Source organism: Egretta garzetta, unplaced genomic scaffold, assembly GCF_000687185.1.
Source record: "Egretta garzetta isolate BGI_Z169 unplaced genomic scaffold, ASM68718v1 scaffold773, whole genome shotgun sequence".
NCBI lineage: Eukaryota > Metazoa > Chordata > Aves > Pelecaniformes > Ardeidae > Egretta > Egretta garzetta.
The window spans coordinates 5,036-25,822 of record NW_009259273.1 but is presented as its reverse complement, the minus strand read 5'-3'; the positions used below and the strand labels follow the sequence as shown (position 1 = coordinate 25,822).

At 45.9% G+C, this 20,787-nt stretch overlaps 1 protein-coding gene across 1 annotated transcript in view; it reads right to left on the bottom strand.

The window, feature by feature from the left end:
• Window positions 1-15,950, bottom strand: part of LOC104123813 (rho GTPase-activating protein 32) — an 84,211-nt gene extending 68,261 nt beyond the window's left edge. The window contains 5 exon segments of the mRNA XM_009636098.2: window positions 258-339; window positions 9,044-9,121; window positions 11,834-11,956; window positions 13,610-13,702; window positions 15,848-15,950. Coding sequence (XP_009634393.1) covers window positions 258-339; window positions 9,044-9,121; window positions 11,834-11,956; window positions 13,610-13,690 — 364 coding nt within the window. The 5' untranslated portion in view covers window positions 13,691-13,702; window positions 15,848-15,950.
• Between the last annotated feature and the right edge of the window lie 4,837 nt (window positions 15,951-20,787).

Genomic DNA, 20,787 nt, shown 5'->3' with positions numbered 1-20,787 from the left:
ATCTTCCAAATCCTGCGGGAGATGGGACAGCGATACCAGCCTACAAAAGACTGCAGATGAAGACATTCAACAGTGGTGACTACTCAGAGAGAGGTAACGTGTGGATGAGCAACAGATAGAAAAGGTAATGTGGTATGTAAAAAGGGTGACCAACACACAGAGTATAATGTGGTATGGATAAAGGAGATATTAAACATGGAACACCAAAAAGATAACGCCATTTTATTTCAGTGCATCATAAAACTTAATATACATACCTGGTTTTGGCACAGAATTGGTCACGGACTGAGGAACTTTGTCGTTAATTAGTTCAACACACTCGCTAGGAAAAAATCCAACCTGTAGTAAAAACAGAAAGAGAGGCAGAATTTTGAACGTCATGGTTTTAAGATCTAAACTGTCAAACCAGCAACTGTTATTTGCCTCAAACTCTGCTTGCCTGGTGCTCCATAACATTATCCAACCTAAAATGACCAGCAGTGTAGCAATTCTTGAAAATTATGCGGCCAAAAATTCTACGAACCAAATCATTAGTTCTGTGAGATACGGTTATAAGGCCGTTTTCTAAGCTTGGCCCACAGGACAGAGAGACTCAACTTGCAACAGAGAGGGGAGAGGACAAGCATGGCCACACACCCTTAAACCTCAAGTGGAGCTTGAGAGAAAGACTTGAGCTGGGTTTCCTGTCCCTGGCTGCGCGTCACGTGAAATTTAGCGAAGGGAACAAGATGTTTCAGCTCCTCACATCTCAATTGTACTCGAATCTCACCAACACTTGACCTTTTCTCGCTGTCGAAAGACTATATTGACAAGCACTTTAACATTTTATTCCTTTAGAAAGCTAAATCAAATATGGGTCAATGTATTTGCCTGCCTGCATAGTCCCATCACACTCTCGTAGGGTAAGTTAGAAGACACTTGGAATGCACAAAGCTCTCTACTGTGTCCTGGCCAACCTGCGGGTGCTTGATCCGATGAGCGTGGGTAATCAGTGATACTCCTGAAGCATTCCAATTAAGCGTGTTTAAAAATCTCGCTAGGAAAGTTCAACGTGGTTTTAATGAAACTGAATTCAATTCAAATAGGTTTAATAAAACATACACAGAGCAAAATGAAGTCTACATTTGTAAGTGAGCACCCAGTAATTCGACTTGAAATAAACACAAGTACTTTTAGAAGAAACAGCACGATGTAGCAAAAAAAAAAACCTCTAACAAGAGCCACAGCTCCTGGTGTGCACCCTCGTATCTGCTTCTGGACACGGACAAGCCAGTGCAACCATCACGCCTCAGTTTCCCTATCGGCAAGGGACACAGGAGATCAGAGCCACGTATCCACTGCTGAAAACTGATTCGAGAGAACAGCTGACAAACACACTGCACAAGCTTGGTAACTGCTCGGGTTTATCTGTGCTAACCAAGCTGCAACAGAAAGAGCATTCCAGAAACAAACCCTGGGGGCAAGACTCTCCTTAGCAAATATTTGAAGATGCTTCACCCCCACCCTGGGCAACCATGTTTTGCAGCGTTCCTGCACTGATCTTTTTCACAGCATTTTTTTCCTGCATCCCCTCAAACTCAGAAATGCCAAAGACTGTCTAAACCAGCGTACGGGTTAAGGACTGGAGGATGGGGAAGATCCTGATGTTTTGTTGAAATAGGAGGTGCCTGCATTAATTCACGTGCCACTCAAAGGTATCTGGGGAGAAGTGAAATCATTTCCCCTTCACTCTTGAAGGAGTCAGGCTAAGATGGGACCAGATAGGCATTTTACACTTCATAGAGTCATTTAGGTTGGCAAAGACCTTTAAGATCATCAAGTCCAACCGTTACCCTAACCCTGCCATTTCCACTTCCCAGCATCCCAACCTTCTCTCCACAGTGTCTTCTTTCTTACTCTCGTCCCAGGTGAAAGTCAAACCAGACCAGAGCTGTTGGCAACTTTTAACCTTAGTTAGTCCGTATTCCCAGACCTCTTTCTCTCTCATATCCTACCCAACACAGCTTCTGTACTGTGACATGTAATTCAAGTACCACCACCCTCCTGAGCCACCCCAGCTAAGCCCGGAGCAGGATTTCCCGTCCCGTGTCAGGCATGCGGTTTGGACAGCTGAAAGCATCAAGTCACTTCCCGCAGACAGAGTTTGGTCAAGTGTTGCAACAATGCATGGCAAAGAGCCAGTGGATGGGCCCCCAGCTCATCCGAACAGAAGAACTGGGCCAGGAATGCTGCCAGTCATCCCAGCACATCTATGAAATTCATGGGAGCCACAAGGCGGCCCGCCCTGCAAGGCTGGCAAACAGCCCCTTCTCTGGTTATTCATCTCGCACAATTCCCTTTTGTCGCCAAGGGAAAAAAAGAAAAAAAATCTCCTTCCTACTCCAAGTTGATTTTCACCCCTAAACCTTCAAGCAATTCATAGAATCATAGAATCACTTTGGTTGGAAAAGACCTTTAAGATCATCGAGTCCAACCTTTAACCTAACCCTGCCATCCCACCCCCAAACCATGTCCCTAAGCACCTCATCTAGCCTTCTTTTAAATACCCCCAGGGTATTCAGTAGCAGTGTCATGCACGGCGTGTCCAGGTAAACACTCCAGACTTTGAAACTACTCCAAATTCCATAAGGGAAGCAACAGTCCATAGTAACACCAGGTAACTTCTCCTTCTCACACCCTCAAAATCCAGCAAGGCAATGTTTTATCCAAGTAAGAGGACAAACTGTAATCCATCGTACTTAATGTTAAAGGCTTGAAATACGCTTTTTGTTAAGACTGTGACAGCACGGGACAGACCTTGTACCGGCAGCACTATGGATCAGCAGACCTTGCTTCTCTGATCTATGGCTCCCTGTAACGAGACTGGCCTGCGCATTGCACTTCTGCTCGGGTGACTCACGGAACCAAAGGACCCATCCAGAAGCCAAATAACGTATGGTTTTACCTAAGCGCTCACTCAGCTGTGCGTGCCAACTTTGCAAGGAGATGATATCCTGGAGTATATAACGTAGCGGTGATTCTGGTCCAGTTTGTAGGCAGAAATATGCCGATAAGCAGAAGAAAACCAGCACCAGGATCACGAACAGGGGCCCTTCGTCAAGCAGCTCACAGCTCAGTGATGCTTTGCTAGGAGATGTTGAGAATCAGGCTGACTGGCACATACACAAAAAGTACTAACTCTCCATGATTTTGTATAAATAAATTAGTTTAGTCCAAACCTTAATCTCAACAGATGTAGCAAGGCACCCTTAGAGCTTGAGCCAGGATTAAAGGATTTGGCAACGTACGAAAATTAATAGCAAGGGTAGTATATATTTAGATAAATACAAGGTCATCCAAAGGTTAAAAAAAAAATCACTACACACCTTAACTAAGGGAGGAAAGGACAGGCTACTGTTGCATGCAAACACTCTGCAACAGCTCCTATGTTTTTTTCACTTCTGTGCCAGAGTCTGCTAAAATTGGAAGATGCCTGAGGCTTTAAGGGGAAAATTCAAAGTAACAGTAATAATTTTCAGCGTACGAGGAGCGAATTCAAGCAAATGAGAAAGCAGAAGCATCATAAATGGCAAATGAAACGTTGTTTGAGACATTTTGATTGGGTTTTGGTTTTGACATAGGCTATTCCTCATCATTCCCTGCATCTGCCTGACAGGAGGGGGGAGCTGGGGGGGGTCGGGCTCTGCTCCCAGGGAAGGGGCAATGGGACGAGGGGAAACGGCCTCAAGTTGTGCCAGGGCAGGGTGAGGTTGGGCATTGGGAACAATTCCTTCCCCTTGGGGCTGTCAGGCACTGGAAGGGGCTGCCCAGGGAAGGGGTCGAGTCCCCAGCCCTGGGGGGATTTAACAGCCGGGCAGAGGCGGTGCTGAGGGCCAGGGTTTGGGGGTGGGATGGCAGGGGTAGGGGAACGGTTGGGCTGGGTGAGCTTAAAGGACTTCTCCAACCTAAACGATTCTATGATGCTATAAAGTATGGGTTACACTTCATTCAAAATTTTTTCTCCTCTAGTTTTAAATCCCCATAGCCTAGCAAAACCTAACAGCGTGGCATCAACTTTTTATTGCTCATTTAGCTTTCAGGAGCAGAATTGTCACTATGCTGTTCGCCAAGGAACTACACAGCAGCAGCTAGGGGAGAGAGCCGGGCACCCTGCCCTGGTTTCCCAAAGTACAGCTGGCACACCAGCACAGCTCCTGTCTAGAAGGTACTCACCCATTTCAGAGGGGCACCAGTTACAGGAGGAACAGGATCCTTAGTCCTCTTATCCTGAATTCTTGTAAAAGACAGCTGAACATCTTGGCCACAAAACTTATCTAATTTCTTTTACTCACAAAAAGAACGTCTGTGTGGGGTGGCAGACGTTCGTTTTCTGTTCCTGACTGGTATGCTGGCTGTACATTGGGAAACGAGGTGAGACCAGCCAAGGGCTCCTCCTTTAGCATTCCCACCTGCCGGAGCGGCTGAGCTAGCAGGCAGCCGAATGCCCAACGTTACTCCCAAAAGTCACGTGCGCTCCGACAGCAAGGTGCAAGAAATCTCTGCTGCTCAACTCGAGATAATGCACGCGCTCCTGCGGCGCTCGCTGGCTGGGGACGGGGGGGACGTGCCCGCTCGCACGCGTACGGGTGCCCGTGCCCCTCCAGACCGTGCTACCTGCCTGCAGAGAAAGGGAGGAGTGGATGTGTGCAGAGTAGGAAACTCAGGGCAAATCAGTGCAGACATAATGTTGCCCAGTCTGTTACTGCAGTTGGCACCGTTCTGCAAACGGAAGCGGCCATCTGGCTGAGCAATGACGTCACCGGCGACGTGGCCACCGGGCTCTCGCGCATCGCCTATTCTGCAGGTGCTATCGTTCACCAGCCAGGCGGCTGCCTCTCGCCCCGAGTTCCCAAACCAATGCACGTGAACCAGAAATCAAACTGTGGCTTCTCATTTCAGAACCGGTGTTTCCAAAGTGACGCTAGTCCCAAAAATGTGCTCTGCCTTCCCAGGCCATTTTTACCAATCGGTACCCTTCGGTCACATCACATCCATGGTATTTATTACAAAACGATGCACAAGAGAATAAAAATGCTCTCAACTAACAGCCTGCTTTACTCCCGACCAAGACAGAACATGTCCCTTTTTGGGAAATCCATTCAATCCTGAAGCCTGCGTTCAGGTTCAGCATGGAACGTGGTTTGAAAGCAAGGGCCTGCAGTTTCACAACCAGTTCAAGAGCACGTAAGCCTTCCGAAAAAGTCCAGTCCACCCCGGTTCTGCACACTCTTGTGCACTGCTCTGTGCCACCTCTAGCAGCCGTGCAGCTTGCTGTTGCACAGAGGTGCAACTAATGGAAGTATACCCAAAAGACAGAATTATCCAGAACATCAAAAGGCCGTTGTGCATCCAAAAAGGGCCTGTCCCTAGCGATTCGGCTGTCTGAAACAGTTACTGATTGAAAAGACAAAGCATGAAGAGAAAGAAGAGGAGAACAAAGAGAGCTGGAAGGCTGTTAATGTGGAGGTGGCTGTAATTTAGGTAAGAATCTTACAATGAAAGCAGTGACTCACTAAGGGCATTTGAAAAGAAAAAGGCTTGAGGAGAAATGTCTTAAAAATAATTTCACTTTAACCAGAGAAAAAGATTAGAAGCCTAGTGAGTTGTTTCGTTCCGCACAGGATTCAGTGTCTTGCAATGCAGTCATTAGATCAGGTATTGGGAGAAAGGCACCGGCAACGGTAACATAGGGGTCGGAAGGATAAGAAAAATGGTGATTCATTCCTGAAGGATGGCTCTGGCTGGCAAGGAATAAGTTGACTTCCATGCTGAATCAAAACTGCTGTTCACACGGACCATACTTGCAACCGCGCTGCTGCCGATGGCTGCAGACCGGCCTCTCGTTCCTTTGCACAACACAGAGAATCACAGAATCACAGAACCCCCCCATTCTAACGGGGGGAGGACGTGCAGAAATGAATGCGCGTCTGCCCAGCCATACACAACTCACAGCTGATTTAAAAGCACATGAGCAGGTAAGTTCTTTTGAGGCAAGAAGTGATTTTTTTTTCCACGTTTGGCAAAACCTTGCTCTCCTCCTATCAAGACATGATTTACAACATAAGCTGGGGTCCGCTTGATAAAACCTTGCTCTTTTCCTAAAGCAAAGCAAAAACCTGAGAAGTAACAGGAACAAACTGTCCCAACATTTGGTCTTTGGAGCTCCTCCTTTTATCTGCCCTCAGAATCACAGCTATCTGGCAAGACAGTCTTGGTTGATTTATTTTATTAATTAAAATGACCGGATCAACAGATTGCTATCATGTTTACAATGGCTATTGCTTCTGGGAACAGAGATGTTTGCCTATAATAAATGCTTTAAAGGCTGCAGAGCTTCATCAGTTCTTATCCGTATTACCCTAACAACATTCCTCACCTATATACTCTTTTTAAGTATTCACCAAGTACAGTTCTGTACTAAACTGTAACACATCTCTAGGTCTGGTGCATCAACACCAGGGAGAAATTTCCTTTCTCTGAATTCACTTCTCACTGGTCCAAACCCAACTCTCTACGCTCATAGCTTATGGGCCTTTACACTTGAAACAGGGGTTAAAAACCCCTTTCCCCCTCTGTACGGCGCGAGCATTTGCATCTCTCGCTAGCTGATGGTGTTCCATGGAAATAAAAAGCTCCGAGAAGTACATTTCAAAGGAATGATGAACCCTGCCAATTTGCAGGGAAAATGCACCTCTCTGCAAATCAGACCCATGGTTGTGTGAAGAGAGATGTTTATGCAGCAATAACCGAGTGAGCATAGCTTATGAAATTACTGCCTGTCAGCCGAGATACAGCTGCCGAAAACCACCTCCGAGCTCCCCAGCTTTACCCAGCAGGAGCAGAAAGCCTACAGCCAGTCTGTTACCCTACCCCAGCTGACGGGCAGGAACTTCTTAAAACACCCAAACTTCATTTTCTGCATTTGTGCAAACGCACCCGGAGAGCTACTGACTGTATTAGGGCTGCTGCGCTTCCGATCGCGCGGTTCAGCAGCCGTGATCTGATTCGCTTTGTGAAAGACCCGTGCTTACGATTCGAGACGCGAGATTATTCCACCCCTAATTTTCTGTTGAGCAAAAATACAGTGCTGTACGTCTGCAGCTGTTCCGTTCTGTTGTCTCAGTACACTGACTGCGCACGGATGCAGACAAACCCCTTTCCAAGAGGCTTGCTCATCAACGTATCCCTATGCTGGGAAAGCACAACGGGATTGCTCTGATCTGAGAGAAGGCAGTGACGAACTGCAGAGCTTCCTTGCTCCTTGTGTCTTTAACCACCAGTGCTGCTCTTCATATCTAGCCCCAGTTTCAGCCAGCCTGCTGGCAAGCGGGGAGCTTGCATGGAAAAATGGGATCTACGTCCTGCCGTGGGGATACCACACACCTGGATTGGTGTGATGGATTCATCAGCTTCGTGCAAAGTGCCTGCACTCACGCCCAGACCACAAGGTAGTTTTATTTTGATTCACTTGGAAGTTAAATGCGGCATAGCCTGATCATTCCAAGTAGTATTAAAGCATTTCACTAATTTTTGATAGTACGGCAAATCAACCAAAGTCCCCCAAAGACGTAACACCGTCCCAAAGTAGAAGAAGAACAGTCAAGTTTGTTCAAGAAATATCAGTATGTTAACTCTAGAAACAAATTTAATTTCAGCGCAGGTATCATATGCCCACGCTACTCTGATTTTACAAATGAGATATTATCTGAACTCCCACATCTGACATCAAGCCAACAAAAGCTCTCTCTCACGTGCTCTTGCTAATCGGACAGAAATTGAATGGTGTAACTAACGCCCTGTTCCGATGGGATTTGTAGTGTTTGGAGATCCAGTTGCACACAGCCCTGGTATTAATGACAGCAGAACCACAATGACGGAGCCAGACTCTTCCCTGAAGCACAAGAGGTTCCCGTTGAATGGGAGGAAGAACTTGACTTGGAGGGCCAGGCTGCCCAGGAGGGCTGTGGAGTCTCCTTCTCTGGAGATCTTCAACCCCCACCTGGACGCTGTCCTGTGCCCCCTGCTCTGGGTGAGCCTGCTTGAGCAGGGGGGTGGGACTGGGTGAGCTCCCGAGGTCCCTTCCAACCCCTGCCATGCTGGGATTCTTGGATTCTGTGATCTGGATTTGGCACAGAACGGTCTGCCCGGGAAAATCTGAGGTACTTTGAGAAGACTTCCCAGGTCAAAAATATACAAGTGTCTGGTCAATTCTGACCCTCCCCAGAGCAGACTCATCATTCCACCTACTCACAGACAGCAACCGCAATATGAAAACCCCTCCTAATTGAAAGGAGCTGAAATGTGAGACACTGCAGTGTGAGGGGGTAGAAAGTCAGCTACCCCAGCCTTCAGCAGCTTCTGGGGGGTGTTTTGTAAATAGAGACTTTTTTTTAATTTCCTAATGTTTTTTTTAGGGAAAGAACTCTTTTGGAAGCAAAGCGACACTGCGATGCAAAAGTTTTGGTACCTAACGCCCAGGTACGTTTAGGATCTTTTGAATCTTCACTCTGAATCTCTCTGCTCTAACATTTCGAGACCAGTGATATTAACGCTACACAATAAATGCAGACATGAAAGCACAGGTTAGTTGGGTGGCTTGTCCAAGTCAGCGGCAGCGTCTTACCAAGCGCCTTTCCCTGAATCCTCTGTGTTCTGCCTGATCTAGTTTTAGACAGTGGAAGGAATGGGATGATTTGAGTAACAGTGTCAGCTGCCTCGGAGGGGGTGGAACTGGAGCTTCCACTAACATCAGGCCAGCTGCCGATCAAAGGGTCACGGCTACCCCTAACTCCCACAGTCAGGTAGGGAGACAATTTCCTACGAAGACCACGTGTCTGCTGCAGCCCAAGTCCAGAGAGGAAGGGGAAGTCCTCTTACACCGACGCAGGGACGCGCTGCTAATATCCATGAGCGACCCCGTGCAGGCACAGGGGTTTGCCAAACATGCTGCTGAGTCTCCTGCCTTCATTCAAATTGTGTTATCGTGGCTGATGCTGGTGCCTACCTGAAATCCATGTTTGCCTCTCCACCAGGTGGTCAGCTCCTTTGGTGGCATGTCAATAACAGACACTATGTCTCCCACCTGCAAAAGATTGGCAACGTCAGTCACAGCTTGCAGCGTGGCCAGGAAAGCACAAATCAAATAACTGCATTCTTTAGCACTGCAAAGAACTTGTGAGCAACTGCACCAACGTCAATCTTGAGACATCTGCCCCTGCAAAATCAAACTGCGAGGCAGAAGAGTTACTGCATTGTCCAACACGCAGGGTACAGCTGTTCATAAGGGAACAATTCTCCAGAGCAGCAGGCTCTTTGCCAAAGGGTACAGCAGCATTCTCATTAAACTGCAGACCTAAGTAAGCAGTGATGGTGTGAAGCACTTTGGAAAATATTCTCAAGGAGCTGAACTAATTTTTGTTACATGCCCTATATACACATATGTAGGCATCAACAAGGGTCTTCTCATTCCCTTTCACAGCAAAAAGTTAAAGAGCTCCCTTTGTAGTCCACAAACTGACCAAGACATGCTTTTTCTTCATTAGAAAACAAACAGAGGTGGCGTGGTCTTACAGCAACAGGAAGGAAATGACCAAGGAGACCAAACAGGCTTTCTGAGGCTTTGCTCATTCCCATTGTCCTGGTTTCTGCTGCGAGAGTTAATTTTCTTCCTAGTAGCTGGTATGGTGCTGTGTTTTCATTTAGTACTAGAAGAATGTTGATAACACCCTGATGTTTTGGTTGTTGCTGGGTAGTGCTGAGACTGGCCAAGGACTTCTCAGCTCTACCAGGGGCACAAGAAGCTGGGAGGGGGCATGGCCGGTGCAGCTGACCCCAACTGACCATAGGACGTCCTGCTCAGTATATAAGCTGGGGGAAGAAGAAGGAAGGGGGGACATTCGGCGTGATGGTGTCTGTCTTCCCAAGTCACCCTTACACATGATGCAGCCCTGCTGTCCTGGGGATGGCTGAGCCCATGGGAAGTGGTGAATGAATTACTTGCTTTGCTTTAGTTGTGTGCACGGCTTTTGCTTTCCCTATTAAACTGTCTTTTATCTCAACCCACAAGTTTTCTCACTTTTACCCTTCTGGTTCTCTCCCCCGTCCCACCGTGTGGGGAGTGAGCGAGCGGCTGCGTGGTGCCGAGTTGCCAGCCGGCGTTAAACCACGACACCCGTAAAAAATGTAAAACTGCAACAGTTCCAAAGGAGATCAGTATAATCAATACTAAATTTGGCTTGGTGGCAATCAAGATCTGTGTGGCCTCTATAACAGAAAATGAGATAGGCCAGAGTAGGGCAGAACCTAGGTTAATACTGCAGCTAGGTACAGCAAACCTTGTTACCAGTAATGCCCAACTTTTCCCAGATGCTTTGCATTGATGGATCTCAAAGTGCTCTACAAAGAAGGTAACACACCCCCCCCCATTTTTCAGATAGGGATAACTGAGACACTGGGAAGTGAAGTGATTTCCTCAAGGGAACAGCAAACCAACAGCAAAGCAAGTTGCCATTAAGGAACCTGCTGTCACCACAGCGAGCAGAGAAGCCGGGTATTTTCCTCAGTATCAGGGAGCAAATGCCAGCCAGCTACTTCTGCAATTGCCTACCAGCAATTAACAACAGCCTAACCACAAAGAGATGGTTTGGGTTAGGGAACAGAATGCAGCATTGTAAAACTGAGATCATACTCCCCTTCTCTTCTACTGAGGTTTCTTGCTGCATAAGCTCGGAAGGCCACGCGTGCCTCAGTTTCCCCGCTTGTATACTCTGCCTCCTAACAACGTGCGGGACTGCATGAGAGCTGCAAGGCCAAGCCAGCCTGCTGGCACGGAGCTGTGAGATTTACAGGCAGGGAGCGTCACCTTCGTGCTTTTATTAATACCGAGGCACTGACAAACAGCCTGTGTCCTGCACTGTGCGCATTTTAACTTGGAAGACAACATACCGACATGTCTTTCTGATGAGGGTGGTTCTTTGGTGTGCACTCATAATGGCCCCGATTCTGAAGATGAACAAACCCCTGGCAGCACTAGACTATCGCTATTATTTTTATTTCTGGCACTGCCTGCTAAGAATGCGATCACAAAGACTCCTTCAGGCACGAACGGTTTTCCTTTACACTTTTTTGTGTAAGACCATGAATGCTCCACTGACAGCACCACTGCACATAAACCATCAGAGCCCAAACCGCTGCTTTCTGGGTGGAACAGACGTGAGCCAGACCTCCAGACTTCCAGGGTCTGATCTGCCAGATCTTTGCTCCACAGCAGCTCCTACTCCGCATCAAGTAAGATATTCTGAACAGTTTTAGATCACCACCTGCCCTTTAAGTACCAAATTCTCCGAGTCTGGTTCTTTACTTTTCCTGGGAACAGAAGCTCTTAAAAATGGTTTTAGACGTGGCCTTGCTAACAGCAACACAGGTTGCGTAAACCAGCCAAGGAATAAATTGGCGTGTGTCCCCATACACGCATCTGTGGACAGTCTTCCTGAAGGACACAACATACTTTTAATACGCTGTACAGTATGAAATGTGCAGGGTCTGCCGCTGCTCCGAGACCAGGCTGGAGTACTTGGCAGTGCCTGTTTAATCAGCAGATGCTAATGCCAAATCAAGCTATATTTTAAAGATGACCGAACTCCTCCCTGTATCCAACCCATCGCAAATTGAATTTCACTGAATCTTCTAAGCTTCACCTCACAAAGCATTCTGAAAGTGTCTGAATATGTCCCTGATGCGCGCACACACACGTTAACGCTCTTTCAAGGGACGTAAAGCTCCTTTAATTATTTACCTCAAAGGACAGCTCGTCCGCTGCTTGAGCAATATATCTCTTAATAACATGGGCAGCAGCGATAGCAGGAACATTAATGGATGATTCCTCATGGACTAGCAGGTGATTCCCCTTGTTATCAATCTGCAATAAAGAACACAGGAGAGTGTGAGGCAGCTGAGGATGAGGGAGGAGGCATTTTATTGCTGCTCGTCCATGGCAGAGACTTCAAGCTGATTCATGGAGACAGCCCAGCTTGGGGGCCCCCCAAGGAGAGCAACACGGAGCCAGCGTAGGGCATGGCACATACAGAAAGGCAGAGGAAAAACGATTCACAAAGGATATTCCAGAAGGTCGCATGTCCCCATCCAACTAATGAGAAAAATGCCGTGTTTGTGCATCTCTGTGTACAAACAGTACCATGACAGTCAGTGTTTACACCTCCCTTTCACACCAAACTGTACTGTTTTTCCTGAAGTACTTAAAATGGCAATATAAAAGTGACCACAGAAGTTCTCTACAAGGTGGAATTAATGCTAAAGAAAAGGCACTGAGGTAAGGAGGAAACGCTGTCAAACAGAAAACTAGTGCGGCTTTCCATTTTCTCCCCACCCTTTTATTTCTTTTTTCAAGAAAACAAGGCTCCCACCCCTTGCTGCAATCACCAGCCTACTTTCAAAATTCCTAGATTTTTGTGCTCATGGAAAATTTTGTAAGGTCTCAGTTAAGTATTGCACGTGCAATAGGTTTACTGTAATCCCTAGGCCTGCTGCGTTGCCGTTAATTGTACAACTTCATTTTTCTCTACAACTTCCTTCCTCCCGTTGTGCTGAGCAGGTTTCCAAGATTTTTCTCATCCCAAAGGATTTCAGGGTGAGGAGGATATCAGCGGGGAAAATTGCAGGAAAACGCGCTCAGTCCTTATCACAACCATTTAAAAATTAATTGCAACAGTCTAATAATAGTTGCTTCTATTCCTGGTGTGCAGCAATATCATCAGGCAATGGAAAGACACGCAGATCTCTAACCAGACTGATCAGCAACCTCACCGCTGACACAGCCCGGTGGCCTCCAGCTCTTAGCCCCAGTCTTGCCTGCACTCCTTGCCCAGTAAGGTCCATTGTTTCAGATGGTAGAGGACCATTAACAGAGAAACCAAAGCTGCAGCTGCAATTCCCAGTATACCACCAGTGCCGCTGCAAGCATAGCGCAGGCTCTGCTGAGCAGTTTAACCAACGGCGATGGCAAACAAGGGCAGATCGCCACAGACACAATAAATGTTAGGGCAAGGGAAAATAATAGAAAAAAAAAAAAGGGGCAGCCAAACACCATGACTGAGACAGCTCCAATAATTTTAGAAACTTGCTGCGCTTGCAGTATTGCCTTGCCCAAAAAGGAGCATATGCTTTCTGCAACGTGTTCCTCAGAGACTTCAGCCATGAACTGGACTTTCCCAGGGGGGGTCCATTGACCCAATCACCACTTCACTAGAATTCCCACCCCTTTTTATTTTGTCAGTCTCAGCAGAATAAGATGTCTTTGGGTGACAAAATCGAAGCAAGAGGGGAAAAAAAGCTCCTATACCCTTAACACTGGATCTGATTCTGTTTGTTCTATACCTTTTGTGGCCACCTACATGCCTGGAAGAGGGGAATAAAGCTGTTAGGATAGCATTTCTGTGACACCAAAAGGTCTGGAAGGATTCTACCTCTTTCTGGGAAGGCAAGGGAGCACATTTGTGGCTTGCTCTGTTGCTAAGGTGAGGAGACAAAGAACAACCTGAGCTTCATACTCTACCTCCATCCATGTGAGAGCAGGCCCACAGTTTATCTTGTTGCCTGCGATGGCTGACAGACGTGACAGGTAAGCCATCAGCATCTGGGTGACAAGCTGGAACAGAAGCAGACGTACAGGTTTTCTGTTAATACACCACGGTTTGGAGAGACTTCTCCAGGCCTGGAGAGACCATAAGTTATCCATTGCCATAGGCAAGTGTTATAGAAACGTATTCCCTTTTGCAAGGAAATCTGTCCTTTGAAAAAGGACAGCAAACAACATACAGTGTCGCAATGATTATGCAAAAAAAAAAATGTGTAAAGCGGCAGCTTAAAATGTTATTTTTATAAGATATGTAGATTTTCATAATTTCCCTTGTCAAGATACCTTATATCTAAAGCCTTCCTCTCATCATGAATTTCTCATACAAACAAATCATTTGTATTACGGCCGTCAAACTCATCTGAGAACCATTTAGAGAAACAGAACTCTGGCTGCTATTTCCACCTGTTTGCCAACCCTTAAGAAGGTGGCAACTCTGGCTGACCCCTTGGCGAAGGAATAACATTTCAAATAGCAGAAGAGGGTTTTAAAAATACTCTTAGCAATGTCCCTCCTATAACAGTAAACCTGCTTTTATTAAAGAGAAGCTAGTGATGGTGTTCCAAAGCTCGCAGTGACTGCGTTACAAAGCAGTACTGTAGCCCTGAGTTTGCAGGGCTGTTTAAAACATTGTTCTCCTCCAACATCTGTTCGAATGTGGTCACTTCACCATAAAAAAAAATATCATACAAGACACCACACAGCTGCAGAATTACATTTCCCAGCAGCAGAGCTGTTCAGCATCTTTATGTCTTCCATGTTTACAGACATAACGCAGATTTTCAGCCTTGTGCTACAAAGTGCCTATTGAATCAGTTGTACAAATAAAGATGCAAGAGAGAGGAATGCCTAGAATATAATTTAAAAATATAAACCTAGGAATTCATTATCCTGAATGTTGCTCCTTCTGCTGAATTTAAGAGACTAGAAACTTTAAATTCTCTTCAGAAACAGCCTGCATGAAACCAAAGCAGCTAACAAATCAGATTCTCTGACGAGCAACGGGCCCACATGATCGGCTGCCTACGTTCAATGGCAAAAGCCCCGTAGCCTTCACCAGGGGGGTGCTGATTTCAGCCACTGTGTGTTGCTCAAAAGCAATCAACCCTCGCCCACTCAGCACTGAACGAACACAGAATCTGATTTATAGGTTCCTGGACGGATTCTCCTTTGAATGATTGGAATGGCCTCAATTTCCTCATTTCCCTTTTCAGCTACACATCTCGTGGGCCGGCGATATTTACCCTCTGACACAGCATGTCAATATTTTTCCGTACTTGTGCTGGCTGTTTGGGGGCAAACACACAGCTACGGGTCCCAGAGGTAAGTGACCTGTGTGATAAAGCGATGGGCACTGTCCGTCACCGTCTGCCCGCAGACAGACGGAGGCCCAACAGCTCTGTTATGCTCTGCTGGCTGAAATAACCCCCGTGGCCATGTGTTACATTGCCTCCCTCTCCACACCTTCTGAAATGATGCAGTCAAGATGTACCTGCTATTATTTTGATGATGATGATGATGATTATCATTATCATTATTACTCTTTTTATTTTTTTGGACATGAATACATGTCTACATTTTCAACAGGCAAAGAGCCAAAGGAATTCCAGCTCACCATATTCCAGGTGAAGACAGTAAGCCAAGAAATTAAAAATAGCTCTTACTCATTTAGGCAAACCCCCCACTCTTGAAGCTTTTTAAAGACCATTTAAATAATGCACTAATGCAAATGCTCTTAAAAACCAGCTTCAGTAATTTTCAGTTTATAAATACAAGTCTAGCATTCCAACTGGCATTATTCTTGCTGCAGCCCTCGAACAGCTGACTTCCTAGGAATGTTAAGTTGCTAACATTAAGTCAGGAAATATCCACATCACCGAAAAAGTTTCCAGAGACGTAGCAAAATTCTTATCGAAGGTACTAACAGGACAGCTTCCTTCTTGACACTCTCCACAACCGTTCCACATTTAGCAGCCCATTAATTCATAGGAACTTGCAGGGCATTTCCCTTTAGATCATTGAAATGAAGGGTAGAACACAGATACCGATCTTATTTCTAGTAATCGATTCCCAAATCTAATGCAGGCTGCATTAAAACTACTTGAAAATCCAACCCCTTGCTGGTGACTTTAAATGTTTGCAGAGTTGCTAATTTACCTCCGGACTGTCCTTCAGGGCATCGGAGCGGGGTAGCTCTGAGAGCTGGGAGAAGCGCCGGTCATAAATACACAGGTGAAGATGCTTATCGAGTACTCGGAAATCTTCATAACTCCGCTTCACGATCCAGCTCCTCCCCTGCATAAAGAGGATCACACTTTTAGAAGCTCCTCACCAGTTCAGGTTAGATGAAGAAAATGGAAATTTGTGCAGCCAGATCTGGCCATCTTCCTTCTCCAAGTATCTGAAAGTGATGAAAGTGTCTTAGTGGTATTTTCATGTTTTAATTTGTAGACAGGCATTCATGAAACCAGCTGTTAGTGCTCCTGTTTTCATTATTTAACCGTGGGTTTGGACGTGGCCCAGCATCATGGGACCTACCCAAAGCTTTTAACTTCCACCTGTCTTACAAGGATTTTGTAGCCTTTTCATACACAAGGTGCCTTTGCACAAATGTAAATCATGAAATGGTCGTATAAATAGCGTGAAATTAGGTTCTATGGAGATAGAAGAATATACAATCAGGGATCTGAAGGCAGAAATGAAGCTTGCAACGTTTCTGTCAGATGCCCCAGGCAAATCTTCAGCTGAATTAAAAAACCAATCTATGATGAGTAACACTAGTTGAAGATTTGCTCCTGAGTGCTTATCATTTCCCCAATTAAAATACTGACAAGATACATACTGCTCCAGGGGACAAGGACGGGACCACAGCAGCACAGCATAATTTGCTTTGTGAAGCTTTTAATATCTAATGACTACTTCTAAATGCTTCACGGCCTATTATATTCAATAAAAAATGTTGTAATAATGCAGCAGTTTACAGGTCAAAGCACTTTATGAACAGTCATTAATCCTCTCAACACAGCCCCTAAAACGAGACTATTCTTCTTTTACAGATGTGGACACCGGCTCAGTGACCATGGACCTCCACAAAGCTTCCCCACCTTCTATTCCGTTAGTGCAAAGTGCTTTTTCAGTCTCTCCTAAAAATAAACAGTATGGCCACATCTAAAAAGCAAAAAAACCAAAACCCAACAACCAGTCCCTATCAGCGTTACAGACTCCGCTTCACACTCCACATGCCGTCGTCTCCCTAGGGAAAAGATGAGAAGATCAGAGCATGCAGCAGATGGTGGCCACGCTGGACAAGCCCGGGTGCTGCTATGGCACAGCAACGCCAGCGGCGCAAGGACTCGGAAGATGCCCGAGGAAGGAATTGGATCGCTCCGGGTTAGACGGCCACTCAACGGCAGGGCCAAGGATTAAAAGCGACAAAGGGATGCCTGGCAACCAGGACAGGAAGCAGGCAAATGCATCGTGTAAGAGGGGACATGGCTTTGCTGCAGTTTTCCATGGGGATAATAGCTGTTAAGTGTGATCCCAGAGCTGCTGGACTACACCTTGTGGAGCTCTGGACCCAATGTCCTCTTCACCTGGGCTACAAAAAGGCATGGCCTACTCCGCCTTCCCAATCACAGTTCTGCTGTATTCATTTGCTTAGCAGGGAGGTTATAAGCATCGCTTTTCTATTGATATCCAGAGCTTGCAGGGCGATTCTAAATGTAAAACCTATAGTGCGGCGTGCTGGTTATTTTCTGACAAATTTATTTAAGACAACTGTGCCCATAAACTCTACTTTCATATCAAGAACCCAGCCATATTTCACAAGCCTACAAAGAGGATATGAATGTTTTGAAATGTCCCTAAGTTCTGCCATCTTACTTTTCGTCTCAAGGAGAAAAAACAAAACCAGGGGTGCAGGTTTTTAATTATCTTCCCAAAGATGACAGCCTCTCCCGTTTCGCCATCTTTTGCAACGAAGTGGTTCTTGCTCTCTCGGCAAGTTGCCAGCAGGACCTTCAGCTGAGCAAGCTTGAGTCACCAACGTAAGAAACAACGGACTGAGAAATCACTGCAAGCCTGTATTTGCTTCTGCCCGCTGCGCTTAGCAGGACACTTCAATACAATCTCGTACGCTACCCACGCAAATAACAAACCTATTCGTCAAATGATCGGAAAGCTGTCATTAATTCCCTGATATTTTAATTTTAAATGTTGGACTGTCCGTTTGCAGTCTCTTTTTATCATGAATTAAGACAGTTTTGAATTTACAAGACGGGAATAGTTGGGGTCAGCAAACTTCTGGGCCATGCAACAGGGTGTGCAGGACCAGCTGCAGAGAGAACGGATGCTACAGACGGCGTTCTCCTTTCTTCTGATGAAACCCCTTCTACCCGATCACAGTAACGAGGCTCCTCATCGCTAGCAAGCAAGATGATTAATGAGCAGGGGCAGCTTACCTCACGCCAGCGGCCGTGTTTCTTGCCCCACCGTCTCTCTGCGAGGTTCTTCCCACGCTGCACAACAACTCGTGGAGCGAGCACCGAGGCGGCACGGCCCGAGCGTGGTGCAGAAAGGTAACCCAGAACCACCGCTCCCGTACCTTAAAACTGCAGCAGCTCAGCAGCTGCTAAGCAACCGGCCGAGCTATTCCTGCGGAAGCAACCTCCATAAGCGGGGTGGTGCACACGCCTGGAGGCCAGAACCACTATCGCCATTCCTAGGCAAGCCAGCCCGTCGCCTGCAATCACAGCCCTGGCTATTTCGGGCTCTTGTGCAAAAGGATGGCAGGATACCTGCGGGGAACGGGGCTGCCCATGTTTCAATCGCGTTCAGAATGACTGGGCCTATGACGTCTTAATACAGAACACAGTTTTGGGAGCAAAAAGACAGATTTCCACCAAGCAGAAAGTCACCCCAGCACCCTACATGTGAATATTTCCTATTCCCTGCAGTTTTAAACCTAAACCCTGCAGTTTTAAGTCTCCCATAACTAAATTCAAAAAAGCATACATGGCTTTAGGTTGTTCTAAAAGTTCGTATTAAGCAAAGTTTTTGCAGATGTGAAGCCTGAGTGACAAATTTTTAAGCGAAAAAAAGACAGCGTATTTACAAGGGGGGGCAATTAACTTTACAGGAAAGAATCATTGCCGCAATCTAGGAAGGAACCGGACAACATTTAGTGCTTCCCCTCAGATCTCCAGTATAAATCACAACAAAGCCAAGTCTAAATTCTCTCTGCCAGACTTCCAGCGCGGCGCAGCCAAAGCAGCAGAAACAGCAGCGACCTCATTCAATATCAAAAATACTACAACGTCTCACTCTATCAAGATAAAAACTGCACATCTTGCTCCCATTTCCTGCAAATTCTTACGTGCCAGAAGGGTTTTGCAAAAGGGTTCTTTTTTTTGAATTCAGAGAGTTAATAAAATAGTAGGAACAAGTAAGTGACTGTTAAGTTGGTCTCCTGTTGTCAACTGTGTTTTATAGCAAAGCCAAACATTACTGGTGCTTCGGGCACATCATATCCGTAAGGCAAAACCGCCTTCTTCACATTCTTAATGATTTCCATAAATTGTTGCTCAAATAAACTTTTTATCACCCTCCCATTTTCCCACTCACTAATGACTTTTCTAGTCTTTAATTATTGATGGTCCTGATTTAGAGAAGCACATGCTTAAATCCCGTTAATGTCGATGGGACATAAAGAATAAAGGTGAAGTTAAGCACACAGTCAAGTGATTTCCTGGCTTCAGACCTTCAATTACAAACCTGGGTATGACAAATTTCATAAAAATAAAAGATCAAGTCTCAAACGAAGATTTCAACAATACCGTAAAGTAGTTTCACGACCTTTAAAAGGAAAAATTGACCACGGACTTAAAAAAAAAAATTCCCTCTTGAACAAAATCAAAGTATTTTTTTGAATTCTGTTCCGCAGAAACGTTCACAATTACGGAGTTTCTCACAAAATGGAAAATCTGCATTCATTCCTACTCTTACTGCAGTTTGATCCATTCTCCCTTAGTCTTGCACGCTGTGTAGGATTAAACATAAGATGAAAGACCGGTGAGATTTCAGCAAGCTGCACAGAGCTTCTTATTTTTTTTTCCGATTATCAAAGCAAGAAGAAATGTCATGCTAAGAAAAATTATTCGAGATTACTGAGCTGATGATTTAATTTCCACTGAGCCAGAGATTTGAACCTTCCGTTAGTGAAACCATTATACCAAGATCGCAGATCCCCAAAAGCTACCCGGGCTTCACGCCACACGAGACAAGATTCAGAGGGACAAGGATTCAGAACCCCAGCTCCACGAGCAATATTTTTAGCTCTGCTGGCCAAGCGGAGGACAACGTGTAGCCATCACCAGGAGAAGTTTACGTAGTCCCTTAAGCACAGCTCATTCGGCGACACCTCGAGCGAGCCGCAGCATCGCTCCCCGCTCCCTTCTTTCCCAAGCCCAACACGCAGCGCGGCAGTTCCAGCTCCGTGGTGGTTTGCTTCGTTACTAACAGAAAGACCTTCCTTACCGCAGTGCTGCTCGGTGCCTGTTGGACTGGGGAAAGCAAATTTGAGAGGAGGATATTTTAAAACATCCTTTGCGTTTTCATGCCCATAAAAAAAAAACCAGCACCTTTGCTCCGCCATCTCTTACACCCTTCAACTGACCAGTTCAAAAACCTTACTCATTTCTAAGAGGGGCTCCCATAAGCGCAAGGCCAGGTCCGTACAGGAATATTTTTATGTGGACTTAACTGTTTTCACTTGGGATCTGGCAAGAAGCAATTCTTGCCCTGTTGTGCACTGAATGGTCAATGTCTTACGCGGAGGCACTCAGCTAACACAAGAGAAGCGAATAGGTTCATCTGTGTCAATAGCTGTGATAAAATTCATTTAGAAAACATATATACACCAGCTTTTATAATAAAGATTTACAGATCTCCTCTCCCCACTTTCTAGAAGACCATTTTTTCCAGCAGAATCTGTCTACATCTGTGCAGATAGGACTCCTTTTTGTCCATCAATGCCTCTTCAAGCCAGACAGGGTACTACCAAGTTCCAGCACACACAACTTTCCTGTCCCACGCTCAGA